The 16,582-nt window shown below is 35.6% G+C and overlaps 1 protein-coding gene across 2 annotated transcripts; it reads right to left on the bottom strand.

The window, feature by feature from the left end:
* Positions 1 to 5,063: 5,063 nt before the first annotated feature.
* On the bottom strand, positions 5,064 to 16,572 carry LOC110448890 (H/ACA ribonucleoprotein complex non-core subunit NAF1-like). Of its 2 annotated transcripts, none has more exons than XM_021495374.1 (10): positions 16,476 to 16,572; positions 11,085 to 12,028; positions 10,205 to 10,283; positions 9,885 to 9,978; positions 9,191 to 9,273; positions 8,672 to 8,832; positions 7,761 to 7,812; positions 7,240 to 7,409; positions 6,916 to 6,974; positions 5,064 to 6,125 (listed from the first exon to the last, which is right to left on the bottom strand). In XM_021495374.1, exons 2-10 carry the CDS (start codon positions 11,948 to 11,950, stop codon positions 5,335 to 5,337), a joined length of 2,355 nt encoding a protein of 784 aa, XP_021351049.1. In that variant the 5' UTR covers positions 11,951 to 12,028; positions 16,476 to 16,572; the 3' UTR covers positions 5,064 to 5,334. The 2 variants fall into 2 exon arrangements, with proteins under 2 accessions (XP_021351049.1, XP_021351050.1); XM_021495375.1 differs by lacking the exon at positions 16,476 to 16,572 and adding an exon at positions 16,395 to 16,465.
* Positions 16,573 to 16,582: the final 10 nt, after the last annotated feature.

The following is a 16,582-nucleotide window of genomic DNA, read 5'->3' as shown; positions in this document are numbered from 1 at the left end:
AGGTGTTAGCTCACAACAGGTGTCATACCTCATGACAGATGTTAGCTCACAACAGGTGTCATACCTCATGACAGGTGTTAGCTCACAACAGGTGTCGTACTTCATGAAATGTGTTGCCTAACAACAGGTGTCAAACCTCATGACAGGTGTCTTACCTTACTACAGGTATTGTACCTTATGAGGTATGATGTCCTTAACATATTCTGCTACCACTAGCCCTTTACCACTGGGTCATGGGGCAGTCGCCAGGTACTGGCCATAGGTCGGTGGCCTTTCTACAGGAACTCTGGCTTTCCTCCACCACCAAAACCTGGCACGTCTTTAAATGACCATAGCTGTTAATAGGACATAAAATACAAACAAACCTGACCTTACCATACCTCAGGACACCTCACAACAGGTATTATACCTCCTGGTCATTGTCCAGGTGTAGACAGTAGTAGCTTTGTTATTGTTGGCTTCTTGGTGATGATATATCTTGGATAAGAGTAGAACCATGCTAATCCAGATGTTTCTATGACAATATGTCCTGAACTATGATTTAAGTGAAAGAGCGATTCCTCTTATCAATGGTTGATATCCTTAACATACCAGTGTTGATCATTATAGGACATTATGCAAAAGTCAATCTTGGTCAAAAAGTTCGCGATGATATTGATTTTGTGTAACACCTAATGTTGACAGAATTGGTATTTTTCCAAATGATTATATACATAAATGAGTGCTTTATTTTTTTGTTAGAAATTATATAATGTTATAAAATACAGTACAAGATCAAAATGCCTTTCTGTCGTGTTGTCTAATAAGTGATCTAAAGTATAGGGTAGCTGTTCAGTGTTGACCCTAGTACTTGATGTTTAAGAATGTGATGTTTTTGGAACAGATATATATGTGTAGTTAGGTTTACTTTTTCACTTGTCCAGCCATACCTATTGATAGCCAGTACATCACCTCAATACGTTTACCTTTGCTTTGGCCTCATGACAGAAGTTTGTTGTCTTCCACTTTAAATGGGAAAAAAGGAAATAGTGCACCGATTGTTTCTGGGGAGACAGAAATTGAAACATTCCTTCAGCTTTGTGACGACTGTCTTCCAAGGCCTTCCATTTAAGATAAGTATTCACCTGTAATGGCACGATAAAAACAAGGCCTAATACAGGTGTGTTTCATTACATTTTGCTTTCTGAATAAGGCCCGCTGGACGTTGCTTCGTCCTTTCCTGCGCAATATTTAAACAATACTCACCTCTATGTAACATCATGTATTCTAGTCCTGTCTCTCCATTCTCCAAAAATCATTGACATGTTATTTTCTGATTTTTTTTTGGGCCACAAAATCATTATTTAGTCGTTGAAATCGCCTAGGTTTGAAGTATAAATGAATGTTCTATATATATATATATATCGTTTCTTTATTCCGTGTTTCTCATGGTTAAACTAAAATCTCTCGAATGGTTTTATATGAGTTACCCTGGTATGATAATATTTCCAAATACATTTATCTTTTATGTAATATTTAATGAAAAATATCATAATGAAAACATTCAATAATATATCAAACTATTAAATTGCATTGACCAATTTAGTTTTGCTTGTAACTAATGTTTTTATTTAATGAAAAGAAACAAGAAATGTTGAAAAGTAGGAAACTAGCGTAAAGTTCTGTTTGTACTCCTTGATATACAATATAAATGGATTTTTAGTGTAGTATTGGAATGGTTACTCATGACAAGAAACCAAATGGAATAGTTCCTGAGAGAACTCTACCCCGTGACCACCCTGATTTGTCTCCTCGACACCTATACTGGTGTTACAGGAAAATGCATAATGGCTATGTCAAAATCAATCCCATTTCAGTTGAGTTGAAAAACGTATAAATTTATTAAACAAATTCATTGTATTTATTCTTCCTTACGTTGTGGCTCTGTTAATGGAACTGTTGATTTTTGTTAAAAGAACGATAGTGTAATAATCAAATACAAAAAGGTTTGTTGCATGTATAGGATTGTGAATGACGGGGAGAAACTGTACCCAAATGGCTACTTGGTGTATTGTAAGAAAGGTGCCGAGTGCAAGTTCAATGAATGAAACAGATGCTTGTTCTCGTGAGGAAAATTAAACTTTGTTAATTTCCAAGAAAAAGTTGCTGGCAAATATATACATATATATAAATCTATATACTATGTTTTTAAAATAATAAACAAAATGAAGAAAATCAAAAGAAGTGATACGTTATATTTTGCTACATCTACACTACATTTGCAAGTGTTCAGGTCCTTGTCTTAAACTTACATACCTAATATTTAGAACAAGAGTACTGCGGGGCGGAACAAAATACGCCCGTCGAATGCCATAGAGTGGTTAGCTGATATGCTATAAAAAATGTAGGAGAAAATCTTCGGACAAAAATACTGAAAAGAACAAAAGGCAATTAATTTGCAAAAATCGTCGAATCAAATTTCTTTTAAGGGAGACACAACTTCATATCATGATAATATAATGTATACCAAGTTTCAAAGAGATCCGTTGAAAAATGTAGGAGGAGATTCCCGGACAAAAATCAAATGCTGAAATAAACTAAGGGCAATAACCTTTGGAAAAATTGTCGAATCGAAATTCTTTAAAGGGAGACACAACTTCATATCATGATGATATTGTATACCAAGTTTCAAATAGATCGGTCGAAAAATGTCTTGTCTACCTCCCAACCTTTTATTCCACTTTTTTTCTTTGTTTTTTTCCTTTTTTTCCTTTCCTTTCTTTAAACGTCTTTAATTCTTCCTACTTTCTCTTGTCTGTCAATATAGTGCAATATACAATCACGTAAATCTGACCTTACTAATATCACTGCAGGTATACAATAGACATGTAAATCTGACCTTACTTATCACTACAGGTATACAATAGACATGTAAATCTGACCTTACTAATATCATTGCAGGTATACAATAGACAATTTATTGTATATTTGTTTTGTTACTGCTCCCTCCACTTTATGTGCATGATGTCAGGACGTGAGCGTCATGTGACATGTGAAAGGTGATCAAAATATAATGTGTAGGAATGATGAGATATAGAGTATGGATGACTTGCGGTAATGAATGATGCTGATGAGGATGTGATGAAATCATGCCTGGTATATTTTTAGCTCACCTCGCCCGAAGGGCCATGTGAACTTATGCCGTACTGCGTCGTCCGTAGTCCGTCCTTCATTTTTTTCTTTTGAACAACTTCTTCTGAAGAACTGTAGGAACTAGGGTCATCATATTTGGCCAGTAGGTACCTGGGATGGAGTGCTATAAAATTTCCTTATTAAAATGACCTTGACCTACTTTCAAGGTCACAGCGGTCAAATATGTGAAAGATTTCAAACAACAATATCCTAAGAACTATTTGAACTAAGAGTCATGATACTAGGGTATGTATGAAGACCAGCAATGCAAATATTTTTCTCAATTACAGTAATAAGGTCAAAGGTCAACTCTAAATGCTAGTCGGGGTTCAAATGTCAACTTTGGTTAAAAGCTTCAACAATCTTCTCAAGTTCCATTAGGCCCAGGGTCATGATATTTGGGCAGTAGGTACCTGGGATGGAGTGCTATAAAGTTTCCTCATTAAAAAGACCTAGACCTGCTTTAAATGTCACAGGGGTCAAATATGTTAAAAATTTCAAACAACAATATCCTAAGAACTGTTTGAACTAGAGTCATGATACTTGGGTATGTTATAAAGATTAGCAGTGCAATTATTTTTTTCAGTTACAGTTATGAGGTCAAAGGTCAACTTTAAATGCTAGTCGGGGGTCAAATGTCAACATGGGTCAAAGGCTTTAACAATCTTCTCAAGTTCCATTAGGCCCAGGGTCATGATATTTACAGTAGGTACCTGGGATGGAGTGCTATAAAGTTTCCTCATTAAAACGACCTGACCTACTTTCAAGGTCACTGGGGTCAAACATGTTAAAAACTTCAAACAACAATATCCTAAGAACCATTTGGACTAGAGTCATGATACTTGGGTATGTTATGTAGACAAGCTGTGTGATTTTTTTCTTTATTACAGTAATGAGGTTAAAGGTCAACTTTAAGTGCAAGTCGAGAGTCAAAGGTCAATATAGGTTAAAAGCTTTAAAATTGAAATTTCAAGTTTCAAACAACAATATCTTCAAAACCGTTTAAGAGATGTTAAGATGTCGTGTTCTAGTTACCAAATTTGGTCTTAAGTTACCTATATGTCAGTTGCATGTAACAAAATAAACAGGTGAGCGATACAGGCCCTCTGGGCCTCTTGTTTTCTTGATAATGACAGTGAGGATGATGATCACATGTACATGATGCGAGTATTTATGGTAATGACCAGTGTTGATTTGTATTTTTTTCATATATTGAATGATATTACTGTGATATTACTTTGATGATGATGATGATGATGATGATGTTGATGCATTGTATGTAATATGATGAGATGTTGTTTTATATAAAAAAAGAAGAAGTGATGATGAGAATGATGATGAGAATGATGATGAGGATGGTGCATGTCTGTGAGATGTGTTGGTAATGAGGCTATTGTTTATGATGGATGATGCTTGATGAATGATGACTATGATATCTGCTAATTTGATGAAGATGTATATTGCACATGAAACTGAAAATAAAAAACAAATTACAAAAAAAAAGAGTTTCAAATAGATCGGTCGAAAAATGTAGGAGGAGATTGCCAGACAAACAAAAGTTTACGCCGGATGGACGGACAACCCCATACCATAATACTACTGTCAAAATTTGACGGTCGTATAAAAACTGTACCATCAGATACAAAAAGGAACTGTAGCACTTCCTTAGTCCTTTGTAGTACATATGCACACTATAATGATATACAGTAAACAAGATTTTATTGACGGGGCCAACATCTGATATCTAGCAAATAGTAATGTCCACTTGGTATATACTTGTTTACTTCACCTACAAAATGTTCGTACATTGGTTCATTGTTGTGTTGCCTTGTTTCAAGGTTTTGAAGTAAAACATGATCCTATAAGGCACATGTAGTAAATCTGGATTGATGAAAAATAACCAAAATATTCTGATTGGGGGCTTGTATCATCTTTTATTGGTAGTTAACAAATTATACATGTAAACATAATTAGAATGTAAACAAATTATCAAATCGTCAGCTGTTAAATGTACCAGACATGTACAACAATCATCAGATATTAACAATGTACACTTATTGACAGAATTTATTATCTAAAAGTTTATTTTACTGTAGGTAGGTCTATGTGATAAAATACAGTATTATGATGGGTTATTAGATAATAATAAGATTTATAGCATCACTATTGTCTACCACTTGGACCCTGGGTAAAGTGAGGCTGCCCTCCAAATACTGTAGGATGTTGTGGGAAGGGGGGTCTTGTCATTTGTTGACTTCCCATTGGAAGATTGTGTATAGATGGGGGAGGAGCTGACTGATTGGGTATAAAACTGTTGTTGTTCTTTGCATTACTGGAGGAAGGCAAAAATGGAGGAGGGCCATTAAATTGGTTCATGTTAGTATTCAAAGAAGGGGGAGGGGACTGAAAGGCAGAGATGTGTTGTGTAGATTGGGGTGAGGGTGCAAAATGTTGCTGATTTATATCAAAACCACCATTCTGGTTGTAACTGGAGGGTGGTGGAGGAGACGTGAAGTTCCGTATTTGATTGTCTTGGTTCATTATCAGTCTGTTATCAGTAATGGGTTGTCTGGGTGATTGATACTGTTTGTAACCATCCATGTTGCTCCATTCATTACCACCACTAGTAAAATTTGACCCAAAAGGTGCGTTCCCCACAGGCAGGTTGTGTCTCATTTGACTATCTGGAGAACAGAATCTACCAGGGGAAATCATTCTGTTATTATCCCGGGAATACTGGTTAGGACCTCTGTTCATGTTGTAAGAAGGCTCCGACTGGAAATTGGCTGGTCCACCAAAGGGCCCCTGACTCCTAGGTCTGGGGTAGTTGAACCGTTGAGGTCGTGCTACTCCTCTGCTATACGTCTGACCAGCATATCTGGGACCTGCTCCTCTCCCTTGCTGGTTACTGTAACCAGTGTGCGGACCTCCATTTCTACTGTTGTAGGATTCATCTGGTAAAGTTAGAAATAATCTCAGATTACTGTTTAGCCCCATTTTATATCTCCCTTGAACAAGGGCAAATTCAGTATGGGGTAGACAGTTGTGCAAAATAGAATAAAATGACCATTCAAAATGTTAAGGTAATAAATGAACTTTAAATGTGCAGATTCTAGGGTAGTAAGTAAACAATATATCAGTAACGATGTATAGTTACATACAAAAGACCTTGACATAGGTCTAATTATATCATTCCTCTTTAATGCTAGGCTACACATTTGTCTACATCCTAGATTATTGAACAAGAACAAGAAATCAAAGATGGCACCACACAGCAATTAAAATGTGAATTTCAAATCCAATACAATGTATCAGGATTAATAGAGCTGGTGAAAATCTACCATTTCACTGTGAATCTTCTTGCTTCATAGGTAAAAAAAAACACTTATTTTTTAATGCGCTAACCACTGACTAAGCAACATTTTTTCTCTTAAACTATATACTGTCATAACAAAAAGTATTCAAAAAAATTAAAATAAGCAAGTCAATCCAACATAGACGACTGATGTAGAATCTGTGATCTTAAAGGCACCCCTAGTTTGAATGAGGGTACAGAAAGTACACAACCTAATGATTGTTAATTTTATAGGAAGTTTCACTACAGTAATATCTGTATGTCTTTGGAAGTGATAAGGCCTGGGAACTACTGCCAATCATACTGTTCACAAAGACTGTATATAATCTGCCTTATATGTTTTACTTTGACAGCTCTCCAATAAATCATTTCATGCATCACATACAAACCTCCATTATTCCAGCTATTTTGGGATTGATCACTTTGTCCATACTGTTCGGTGTCCTTCCTGAAATATAATACATGTTACTTTATAATAAAAGTGACCACCAATACAAGTTATTGCATGAATGACAAAATACCATTTTGATTTAATAGATTTTAATGTTGAATGTTGAATGTTTTACTTTTATTGAAAAGCTTTAAAACATTTGTTTATTTTTTGTATTCAATCGTCTTCATATTAATTCTTCCAATAGATGTGAATTTCTTTTAATAAATTATTAGAATCAAAACTTGGAGCATGTTATGGACTTTTGAGAAGATATAATTACCAGTGTTTCTGTGGTCTGCCTGTTCCCCTCACCGAGGACTTTCTGATCTTAGCACCTGGTAACCGATCTCCTTCATTTGCGTCAGCCTCGTCTTTGAATTTGGACCGATCTTTAGCTCTTGATTTGGACTTTGATGCCCTTTCTTCATCATCATCAGAATATTCCTTATACTGGATATGAAAAATATAAAATGTATCGTCTTACTTACATAAACACTTTTGTAAGAATTTGACCCATACACTGTTATTCAATATAAATAGTATGATAATTATGTTACAAGAAATGCTCGCTGTGTGTTATGGTCTCTCTACTGTAAGTTCCATTACAAGTCCACCAAAATTACAGCACAACTGGTTACCATACACAAAATTTGTACACTTCTGTACGTACATAATTGCTACGAAAAATCTACACACTAGATGTTACTGAGTTGATAACAATAAAAAAAATACGATGAGGCAAACAACAGATGCTTCCTTATTTTGAGCAGTGTAACTTATAAGTGAAGTAAGAGTGATTACCTTTTCTGGTGGTTCATTGTCATCCTTCCATGAAGCATCAGATCCTTTCAGACTAAACAATAAAAACAGGATGTGTTAAAATAAAAAGTATGGTCTTATAAATATATATTTTATAAAGAGATATACCTAAACTGTTCATGTAAGCAGTTGTGCTAAGGAATGAGTGATTTGACCTTGTAATAATTCATACCCAGTAATTGAATGCTCACATGTACAAAAGCTATGGTCAAAAAGCAGATATGTGCACTGAATTGACATTTGGCCAGAACAATGTGACCTTAACTTTTCAGGTAAAGGCATGAAGCTGTTTTAAAGCCAAATATTATTCCAACACATTCTATAACCTAGTGATGATAATTATCTTTATCTCAATTGTTGCTAATGTAACAACTGACACTTTTGCAACCATTGCTAGTGACAAACCCCACCAGATAATTCTTGTTATGATATATCAATGTTTGGTATGGTGATAAATCATGACATTTTTCATGGTAAGAAATGGGTCAATTTTTTTCCCCTTTAAGGAAGTTACTTTCCCCAACGTCAAATGTGGCTTGTCCTCCCTCAACACACAACACATTAATTGAACTAGGTCTGCCTCTGCAATGGTGCCGAGATCCTTCTTTTCTGAGGGATGACACCAACAGAGAAATAACACTACGAGACATTGGAAATATCAACCAATGTCAGTGTTAACCCACACACAAGGTAAACACTAGTGATTGCAGTTTCAACCATTATTACAACAGGTAAGACTAATGGTTTTGGCATCACACTAATGGTTTAAGCAACAAATACCATTAATTACCATTACACTAGCATTTTAGATAACTAAAGGTTAAGGTAACACTAGTGGCTGTTGCACTTGACTCACAGTTGTACATTTTGTACAGTTTATTGCTGATACTTACTTTTTCAGGTAACTGACAAACACATATTTAGTGTAATCATCCTTTTGTGGAGCATAGAAAACTTGCATCCCACTTTTAATTCCTTTGGTTTCGATGTCAGCCTTAGTGTTAAATCTCACAGAATACCACGGAGTACTCACTGGTCCAAACACTTCAAATACCTATACATAATAAAAAAACTAGATTTTGGATGGAACAAATTTGAATGTGATTTTATAAAAATTCCTATAAGATAATACCATATATCAAAACAATATGTACATCGTACTTTTGTGAAAATAAAGTTTTGTTTTTTTTGGTTTGGGGTGGGTGGGCTGCTGATAAGTTTTTCTTTATATCAACTCTTACTTATTGCATCATGCTTTGTAAAATTAAATAGAGTGGTAGAGGAGAAACAATGACAATCGCAGACAAACATTTTGTTCCCTATGGCACATGTGTTTATAGCCAGCATTCCCAGATTTCATTGTACATTGTACATGTATTACATATTTTGCTGTTACAATAGTAACAACCTACCCTGCCAAATGCCTTTGGACCTTCAGTGAACAAGATGGTGTCCTCATTGAGAGCAGGCACTCCAACTGCAGACTGAATTATTGCTGAAATACAAAACAGAATACATTACATTTATGTATATAGATAAACCTGGCACTTTTTTTCTGCAAAAATTCAAGTTGTGACAAAGTTGTGAGTTTTCACACTTGTACCTGATTATATGTGTTTTAGAAGTAAAAACATATTACGTTTCAAAGCATCTGATGTATGAAAAGCTGATGATTCTAAGTTTACCTATGTATATATTCATTAGTTCTCTACCTGAGAATAGGAAATTGTTCTGTACATGTCTGATTCCTATTACTATTATTGACACCAAAAAGTTTGAACAGCTCATGAATATTTTATAAACCTTCACAGATGGATGTATCACTAATGGATGATGTGTTGTGTAAAACTTGTTCATCTGTTTTCCAAAGGTCAAGGTCACATCATGAGGTAAAGTGTTTCAGGCCATATTGAAAGGTTTGTCCAGGCCATAAATTCTAAATAAATCATCATCTTGTTAAAATGAAAATTCATAGATAGAAGTATCAAGACTGGACAATGTATCCCATAAAACTCTATCTCTACAGTGAAAGTATGCAAAACTTCGTAATTGGATGCAGCACAGACTTCACAGACCTGTGAAAATGTGTTTTTTGACAACACTTACCCAGTACTCCAAGTACACTGGAGACAGTTCCCACAGACACCATTTCTAACCCTTCCTCAATGTCCAGGGATAACTCCTCTATTGGTGGCAGATTCTGGTCAGAAAAACATTTTTAATTGTAGACTTGGCAACACAATTTGAAAGTTTATCTAGTAACCTATTAACATGTATGGTCATTTTAAAAAGCAACAGAATTAAATGAAATGGAATAATGGAGAAATCACTTGTATTTTTTTTTATAGCTAGTACGAAAAGAATGTATGTATACAGAAACAAACAAATGTATGAGAAATATCCCACATTAACAATATCAAACTCACATCAAGACAAATTTCTCCTTCAGTTCTGAGATCTTCAAAGGGAATCTTGTTGGTAGCCTTCTCTGTTACTGGAGTTGCTCTGAAATCAAATGATATCAGGTAAGAATTTACAGCAGCAGCAGCTGTTGTTACAATTGTACACCATACTTTATTGTATTAAACAAAGAAATGTCATTAATGAATAAGGAAACATTTTCATCTCTACATTCCAGAGTCTCTTTTGCATTAATGTGTACAGTCAGAATATATTTATCTTTCAAACGTTATAATTGCCACCCCCTCTCACTCGGTCATTCAGTGCGTATGACAGACAAGCAGACCCAAACAACTTATTACGGTTAGCTGCAGGTTGACAGGCTCCACCAACATCTGGAACACAATCTCAGCGGGATCATAACCCTCACCCAAATCATCATGTACAAACCTGTTAGCATGGAACCAACACAGCAGCAGAAAGACCCAGTGAAAGGACCTATTTCCATTCCCTATTTGGACCGAGTGTTGTGCCAAATTCCCAGATGTATGTCAGCAAAACCAACTCTCAATAAATGAGTCTGGTAACACTATATAGAGATCTTGACTTGTCGCTAGTCACATGCGCTTAAGATCACACTCCGCTGGATTCCAAATACCAAAAATCTTTACCAAGATCCCCTGCTGAGCTACAGACTGAAGAAGGCAACCAGGAGGTCACTGAAAGCTACCCACGATAGGAAGTATTTTGTTGAGACATGTATATTTTTTTTACCCTGTATGACATAGATAGATATACATCAAAACATTCAAAGTTATAGACAGGAGATTAAAACCATTTAAAAAAAGCATGTCTTAGGTTAATGACAAACCCCCCAAACTTAAAACAACTGTACAACTGTATTACCTCTTGGGTGAAGGTATGACCTCCTCTTCATCACTGCTGCTACTGCTACTGGAGCTACTACTACTGCTGTCCGAGTCGCTGTCAGAACTGTTCTGTTCTCTGTACTCTTTCTCCATTTTCAGCAGTACATCAGCTTTATGTTCTGTAGCAGTAGTCTCCATGCTGTTCTGACCACCTGCTGGGTAATCCCCATTCAAAGTGTCGACTGTAGGTATCTCTGAATTTTTATTTTCAGTGTCAGTGGTCTTCAGGTTTTCTATTCTGTTTGCTTTATTTTCTTCGCTCACTGGGGCCATCTCTTTTTTGTTCAGCGTGTGGACATTTAATGACTCAGAAATTTTGTTTTCAGTCTCTGAAGTCTCCAAATTTTCTTCTCTGTCTCCATTCATTGCAGACATCCCTATTTTCGTCTGTGTGTCCACATTTAACGATTCAGAATTTTTGTTTTCAGTCTCTGAAGTCTCCAGGTTTTCTTCTCTCTTTGCCAAACTTTCTCTGTTCATTGCAGACATCCCAATTTCGGTCTTTGTGTCCACATTTAATGTCTCAGAATTTTTGTTTTCAATCATAGTCGTTTCCATGTTGTCTGCTTCTTTTGCAATGTCGGAGTCTGCACAGGAGTCGGAGACTATGTTGGTATGCGTGTCCATGGTAAAGCTCTCATCACATCTTTTTTCCATGGAGGCACACTTGCCTTTATTTGGTTCTATACACCCTGCTACTACCTGGCTTTCAATACTTGCCGAGGGTTCCTTATCAACATCTGGTGTGAGAATGTGAGAAGATGACAGGGTTTGTTCTGTGACATCACTGTTCATTTCAACAGCATCCTCACATATGATTTCTTTTGAATCAACCACTTCCATAACTGTAGAAATGTATCTAACCAGATGTCAACTCCTCTGTATCTAGTTGTACCTTGGTTTACTTAAATATGCATCAACCTGGAAGGAAAATAGGAAATAAACATTTCAGAATTAAAGTATAAAATGTTGTATGTACAAGATTTGATTTTTGTCCATTGAATACTGCTCTAGAACAATGTGACCTGACCGTATGAACTTGAAATAGAATCAAGGTAATTCATTTGAACAAAGTTTGTTATCCTACATCTCCGCAAGCTACTGGCAAAATAGCCTGATCCTAGGCCTTTTTCAATATGACGATGTTATATGGTTACAACATATTTGATCCTTGAGACCTTGAAAGTAGGTCAAGGTCATGCATTTGCACAAACTTGATATAACCCTTCATCCTGACATGCTTTATGCCAACAATTAACAGATGAAGTAGTGTGACGTTTTTGTTTGATTAATCTCACAATTGTAACCTTAAAAGTGGACTAAAATAAAGCTACAGGCAAAAATATCAGTGTCTTGACTTCAGAAGAACCTGTTAAACGATAAAACACATTTGACTCCTGTGAACTTGAAAGTCAAACATGGACATTTAAAGTTGAACAAACTTCATAGCCCTTCCTACCAGAATGCAACTTGTCAAATATCACCGCCTTATATATACCTTTTGTATATTGAGAAGATGACTCTTAAAAGATTTATGCACTATGGACCAGATGTGACCATGAAAGTGTGTCAAGGTCAGTTCAGAAGAAGTCTTTTAAAGATTTCAACATATTTGACCCCTGTGACCTTGAATATGGGCAAAAGTCATAAATTTGAACAAACTTCGTAGCCCTTCATACCAACATCCTTCTGGCCAAATATCATCACCCTGGACCTTTTGGTTATACACAAGAAGTCAATTAAAGGTTTTTAAGACAATAGACCACTGTGACCTTGAATATGAGTGAAGGTCATTTGTTTGAACAAACTTGGTAGCCCTTTATAATTATCCAAGCATGTTAATGGCCAAATATCATCACCCTAGATATTTTGATTATTTAAAAGATATTGTTTAAAGGTTTCAACATATTTGACCCCTGTGCCCTTGAATATAGGGGAAGGTCATTCATTTGAACAAACTTGTTAGCCCTTCATCCCAGCATGCTACTGGCCAAATATCATCATCATGGGCCTTCTGGTTATTCAGAAGAAGTTATTTAAAGATTCCAACATATTTGACACATGTGACCTTGAATATAGGTGAAGGTCATTCATTTAAACAAACTTGGTAGTGTTTCACCCCATCATTATATTGGCCAAATATCATCATCCTGGGCCTTCTAGTTATTCAGAGGAAGTTATTTAAAGATTTCAACATATTTGACCCCCCTGTGACCCTGAATATAGGCAAAGGTCATTCATTTGAACAAACTTGGTAGTGCTTCATCCCAGCATGTTAATGGCCAAATATCATCATCCTGGGCCTTCTGGTTATTCAGAAGAAGTTGTTAAAAGATTTTAACATATTTGACCCCTGTGACCTTGAAAATGGGCAAAGGTAATTCATTTGAACAAACTTGGTAGCCCTTCATCCCAGCATGCTACTGGCCAAATATCATTAGCCTGGGCCTCTTGGTTAATCAAAAGAAGTAAAAAGCTGATGACGGATGGACGCTCACTTGGCCCGAAGGGCCAAGTGAGCTAATAATATAGCAATAGGAGAAAACATCAACAAGTGCTTCCTATAGTACTGTGAGAAGTTAGGTTTTTGACTTCTCACATTTGTATTACTTTTTTAAGTATAATTGTTGTTTATAAATCAACAGACAGGGATCTGTTACTTTCAGCTTTTAGATGGTGAGACTGGGTTTGAGATTAACAGTTGGTCAATCATCTTTAAGGCCACTTGGTGGCATAAAACAGGAGGTTCTCACGGGGATCAGTGTCTTGATACAGTTGGGCAGCCGGCTCACTTCTTCTGCTGGAGAATGCGCTGGTAACAGTGCAGCAGAGGTACTGATAACAGTACTCGGCCAAGCATGGCTACTTAGGATTACTTATGATAGAGTGCTATATAGGAATCACTGTATGTGTATTAAGGGATCAATACATAATGGTAAGCTATGGATCTATAGGGAGCTAGTAACATGTGGTCTACTGGTAGTGCTGTTGGATAGGATTGACCTCTGTTTATGTGGTGGTTGAGTTAATTAGTGTAGCTGTCATACTGTAAATGTGGTTATTTACGCAGGGTGAAAATTATGCGATTCGAAGGTCAAAACTATACGTGCGGGTGTAATTTACGCGGTCGTGGTAAACCGACGTTTACTCTGCAGATTTGTCTCCCTTACTTTTCAAAATATGTACAGGTAAACATACCAGTAGCTACTGAGTACTGTTACGTTTGCGTACCGACTGCTCAGGGTGTAATAATCCTGCATTTGGAGAACAGTACCAATTTTATAACTGAAATGGGGAATAAAGTGAAATAAAAACACACAAAGTTCTTTTAAACACTTGGAGCAAAAAAGGGCGTTTTTCTTTCAACTAAATCCAATAAATAACACAATGAAGTACATTTGTGCACAAAAATGTATCAATTCTGATGTCTAACGTTTTGTGAAAAGGACAAACCATATCACTGACTTTGTTCTGCATTGACTTCAGTGTGTAGGCAATGGGGCCATTCAGTGCAAATGTGACAGGTAAGCATGATTTTTTTCTGTGCTATTTAGTATAGCTACTCTACAACACACTATAAGCAATGGAGGTGATACATTTTGTCATGTTCACAAAAATTTAGAAAACTGAATAAACATATTTTTATGCACAATTGAAGCTCATTGTACTTTTTATTTGATTATGTTGAAAGAAGGCACCCTTTTTTGTTTATAATATGTAAAAGAACTTGGTGGGTTTTTATTTTACTTTATTCCCCATTTCAGTAATAAAATTGTTACTCAGATGGGTAACTGTTCCCCAAATATAGGTTATTACCCAAGATACAAGATACAAGAAGCTCTATTAAGAGTCGCATACACATCAACATGGAATATTAGCTCTTGAGAGCTATTATTGCGACAAACACAAGTATATAAAATAACAATAACATAATGTAATAATAGTATTAGTAGTAATGAGTTAATATAAATAGCATAGCAGACCATTTTTTCATTACAGAAAAATACACGGTAATATCACATGTAAGTTAGAATCAATTGCACAATTGATTTTTAAATATTATCACAAGGCTTGACACTTATTTATATTATGTATACCTATTATTATATAAAATTCAGAGGTTTGACACATATATTTATGAACGATGAGTTTCTACAGTGAATGTTAAAATACTATCTGTAATCTATGCAAGTGTATTATACATACATGCTACTATAGCAAAGGGTAAAAATTGACATGATATACACTAACATAGTGTGGATTAAAAAAAAAAACCACCTCTAGGCACCTCTGCCGAATTCTCCTGTCTTAGTTTATGATTTGAAGACTTAAGTTTTATAAGATCATGGATGTAATCAGGAGAAAGTTTGTTCAGATTTTTAAAAACTTCACATCCCATATCCTTAAGTCTTCTTACATGTAAATAATCTGCATTGGACAATATTAAAAGATCAGTAAAAGAGGAGACATAATCATTGTGGATAAAACGAAGAGCACGCTCCTGTGTCTTTTCAAGTTTCTTAACACTCCTCATACTGGTGAAATGCCAAACTAGAAGGCAGTAATTAAAATTTGAGACAATAAAAGAGTTGTATATCACACTCCTACCTTGCTTCGTCAAAAATTGCCTAAGCGCTTCAGAACACCTAGTTGTCGTGAGGCTTTTTTGTACATATAGTTCGGAGACATGAAATTCAAAATTTACCATGGAGTCAAAATGTACTCCGAGGAGTATAACTACAGCTTCTGGCTCAATGTTTACATTTCCAATATTAAAAGATTTAAAAATATCAACAGATTTCTTTCCTAAGCATATAGCTTGAAACTTTTCAGGATTTGCCCTCATATGATTTGATTCAAACCATTCCATTAAATGTACACAATCTTTTTCTATATTTGATTTTAAAACTTGTGGGTCTCTGTTTGTATCACTTACAGTGTTGTCATCAGCGTAATTGTACAATTTTGATGACTTTACATATAAAAACATGTCATTGATAAAAATGTTAAAAAGAAGAGGCCCCCAGTATAGATCCTTGAGGACTCATATAGCTCAATCGGCAGGGTGTACTTGACCTGTATTGATATACATCCCTGTTTACATAAAGAGTATTGGAGGTTTTATCGGCACGATAATACTTTTGAGACATAATTGCCACTGTGACTATTATAATCCTCATGAGGCTCAGGTCTCAATGTGTGTAGTTGCTACTTTACAGTACTGGTAATCAAGGTAATACTATCATTTGGCCATGCTGTTAAAAAATATTTATATTGTAATATTTACCTTGTTATTAAATTATCATTCTCATGCGTGTATGTTAAACTTGCTGTTGAGACATGGTACAAATAAGAGATAGAGTTTTACCTGTTAACAACAAACACAGCAAAACCGGAACCATGTGGAGATACTTGTCAGCCTTGAACCCTGACCCTTACAAACAGGAAGTGGAATACTTAAATATTCTATTTTTA

The sequence above is a fragment of the Mizuhopecten yessoensis genome, unplaced genomic scaffold (assembly GCF_002113885.1).
Source record: "Mizuhopecten yessoensis strain PY_sf001 unplaced genomic scaffold, ASM211388v2 scaffold4373_2, whole genome shotgun sequence".
Lineage (NCBI taxonomy): Eukaryota > Metazoa > Mollusca > Bivalvia > Pectinida > Pectinidae > Mizuhopecten > Mizuhopecten yessoensis.
The sequence above is the reverse complement of the archived record's forward strand: the minus strand, read 5'-3'. Positions and strand labels throughout refer to the sequence as shown.

Coding starts and splice junctions, on each gene's coding strand:
- LOC110448890 (XM_021495374.1), bottom strand. CDS start 11,950: ATGGAAGTGGTTGATTCAAAAGAAATCATATGTGAGGATGCTGTTGAA. Junction 10,284..11,084: donor GTCATACCTTCACCCAAGAG/GTAATACAGTTG, acceptor ATTTGATTTCAG/AGCAACTCCAGTAACAGAGA. Junction 6,975..7,239: donor GGCAGACCACAGAAACACTG/GTAATTATATCT, acceptor ATTATATTTCAG/GAAGGACACCGAACAGTATG.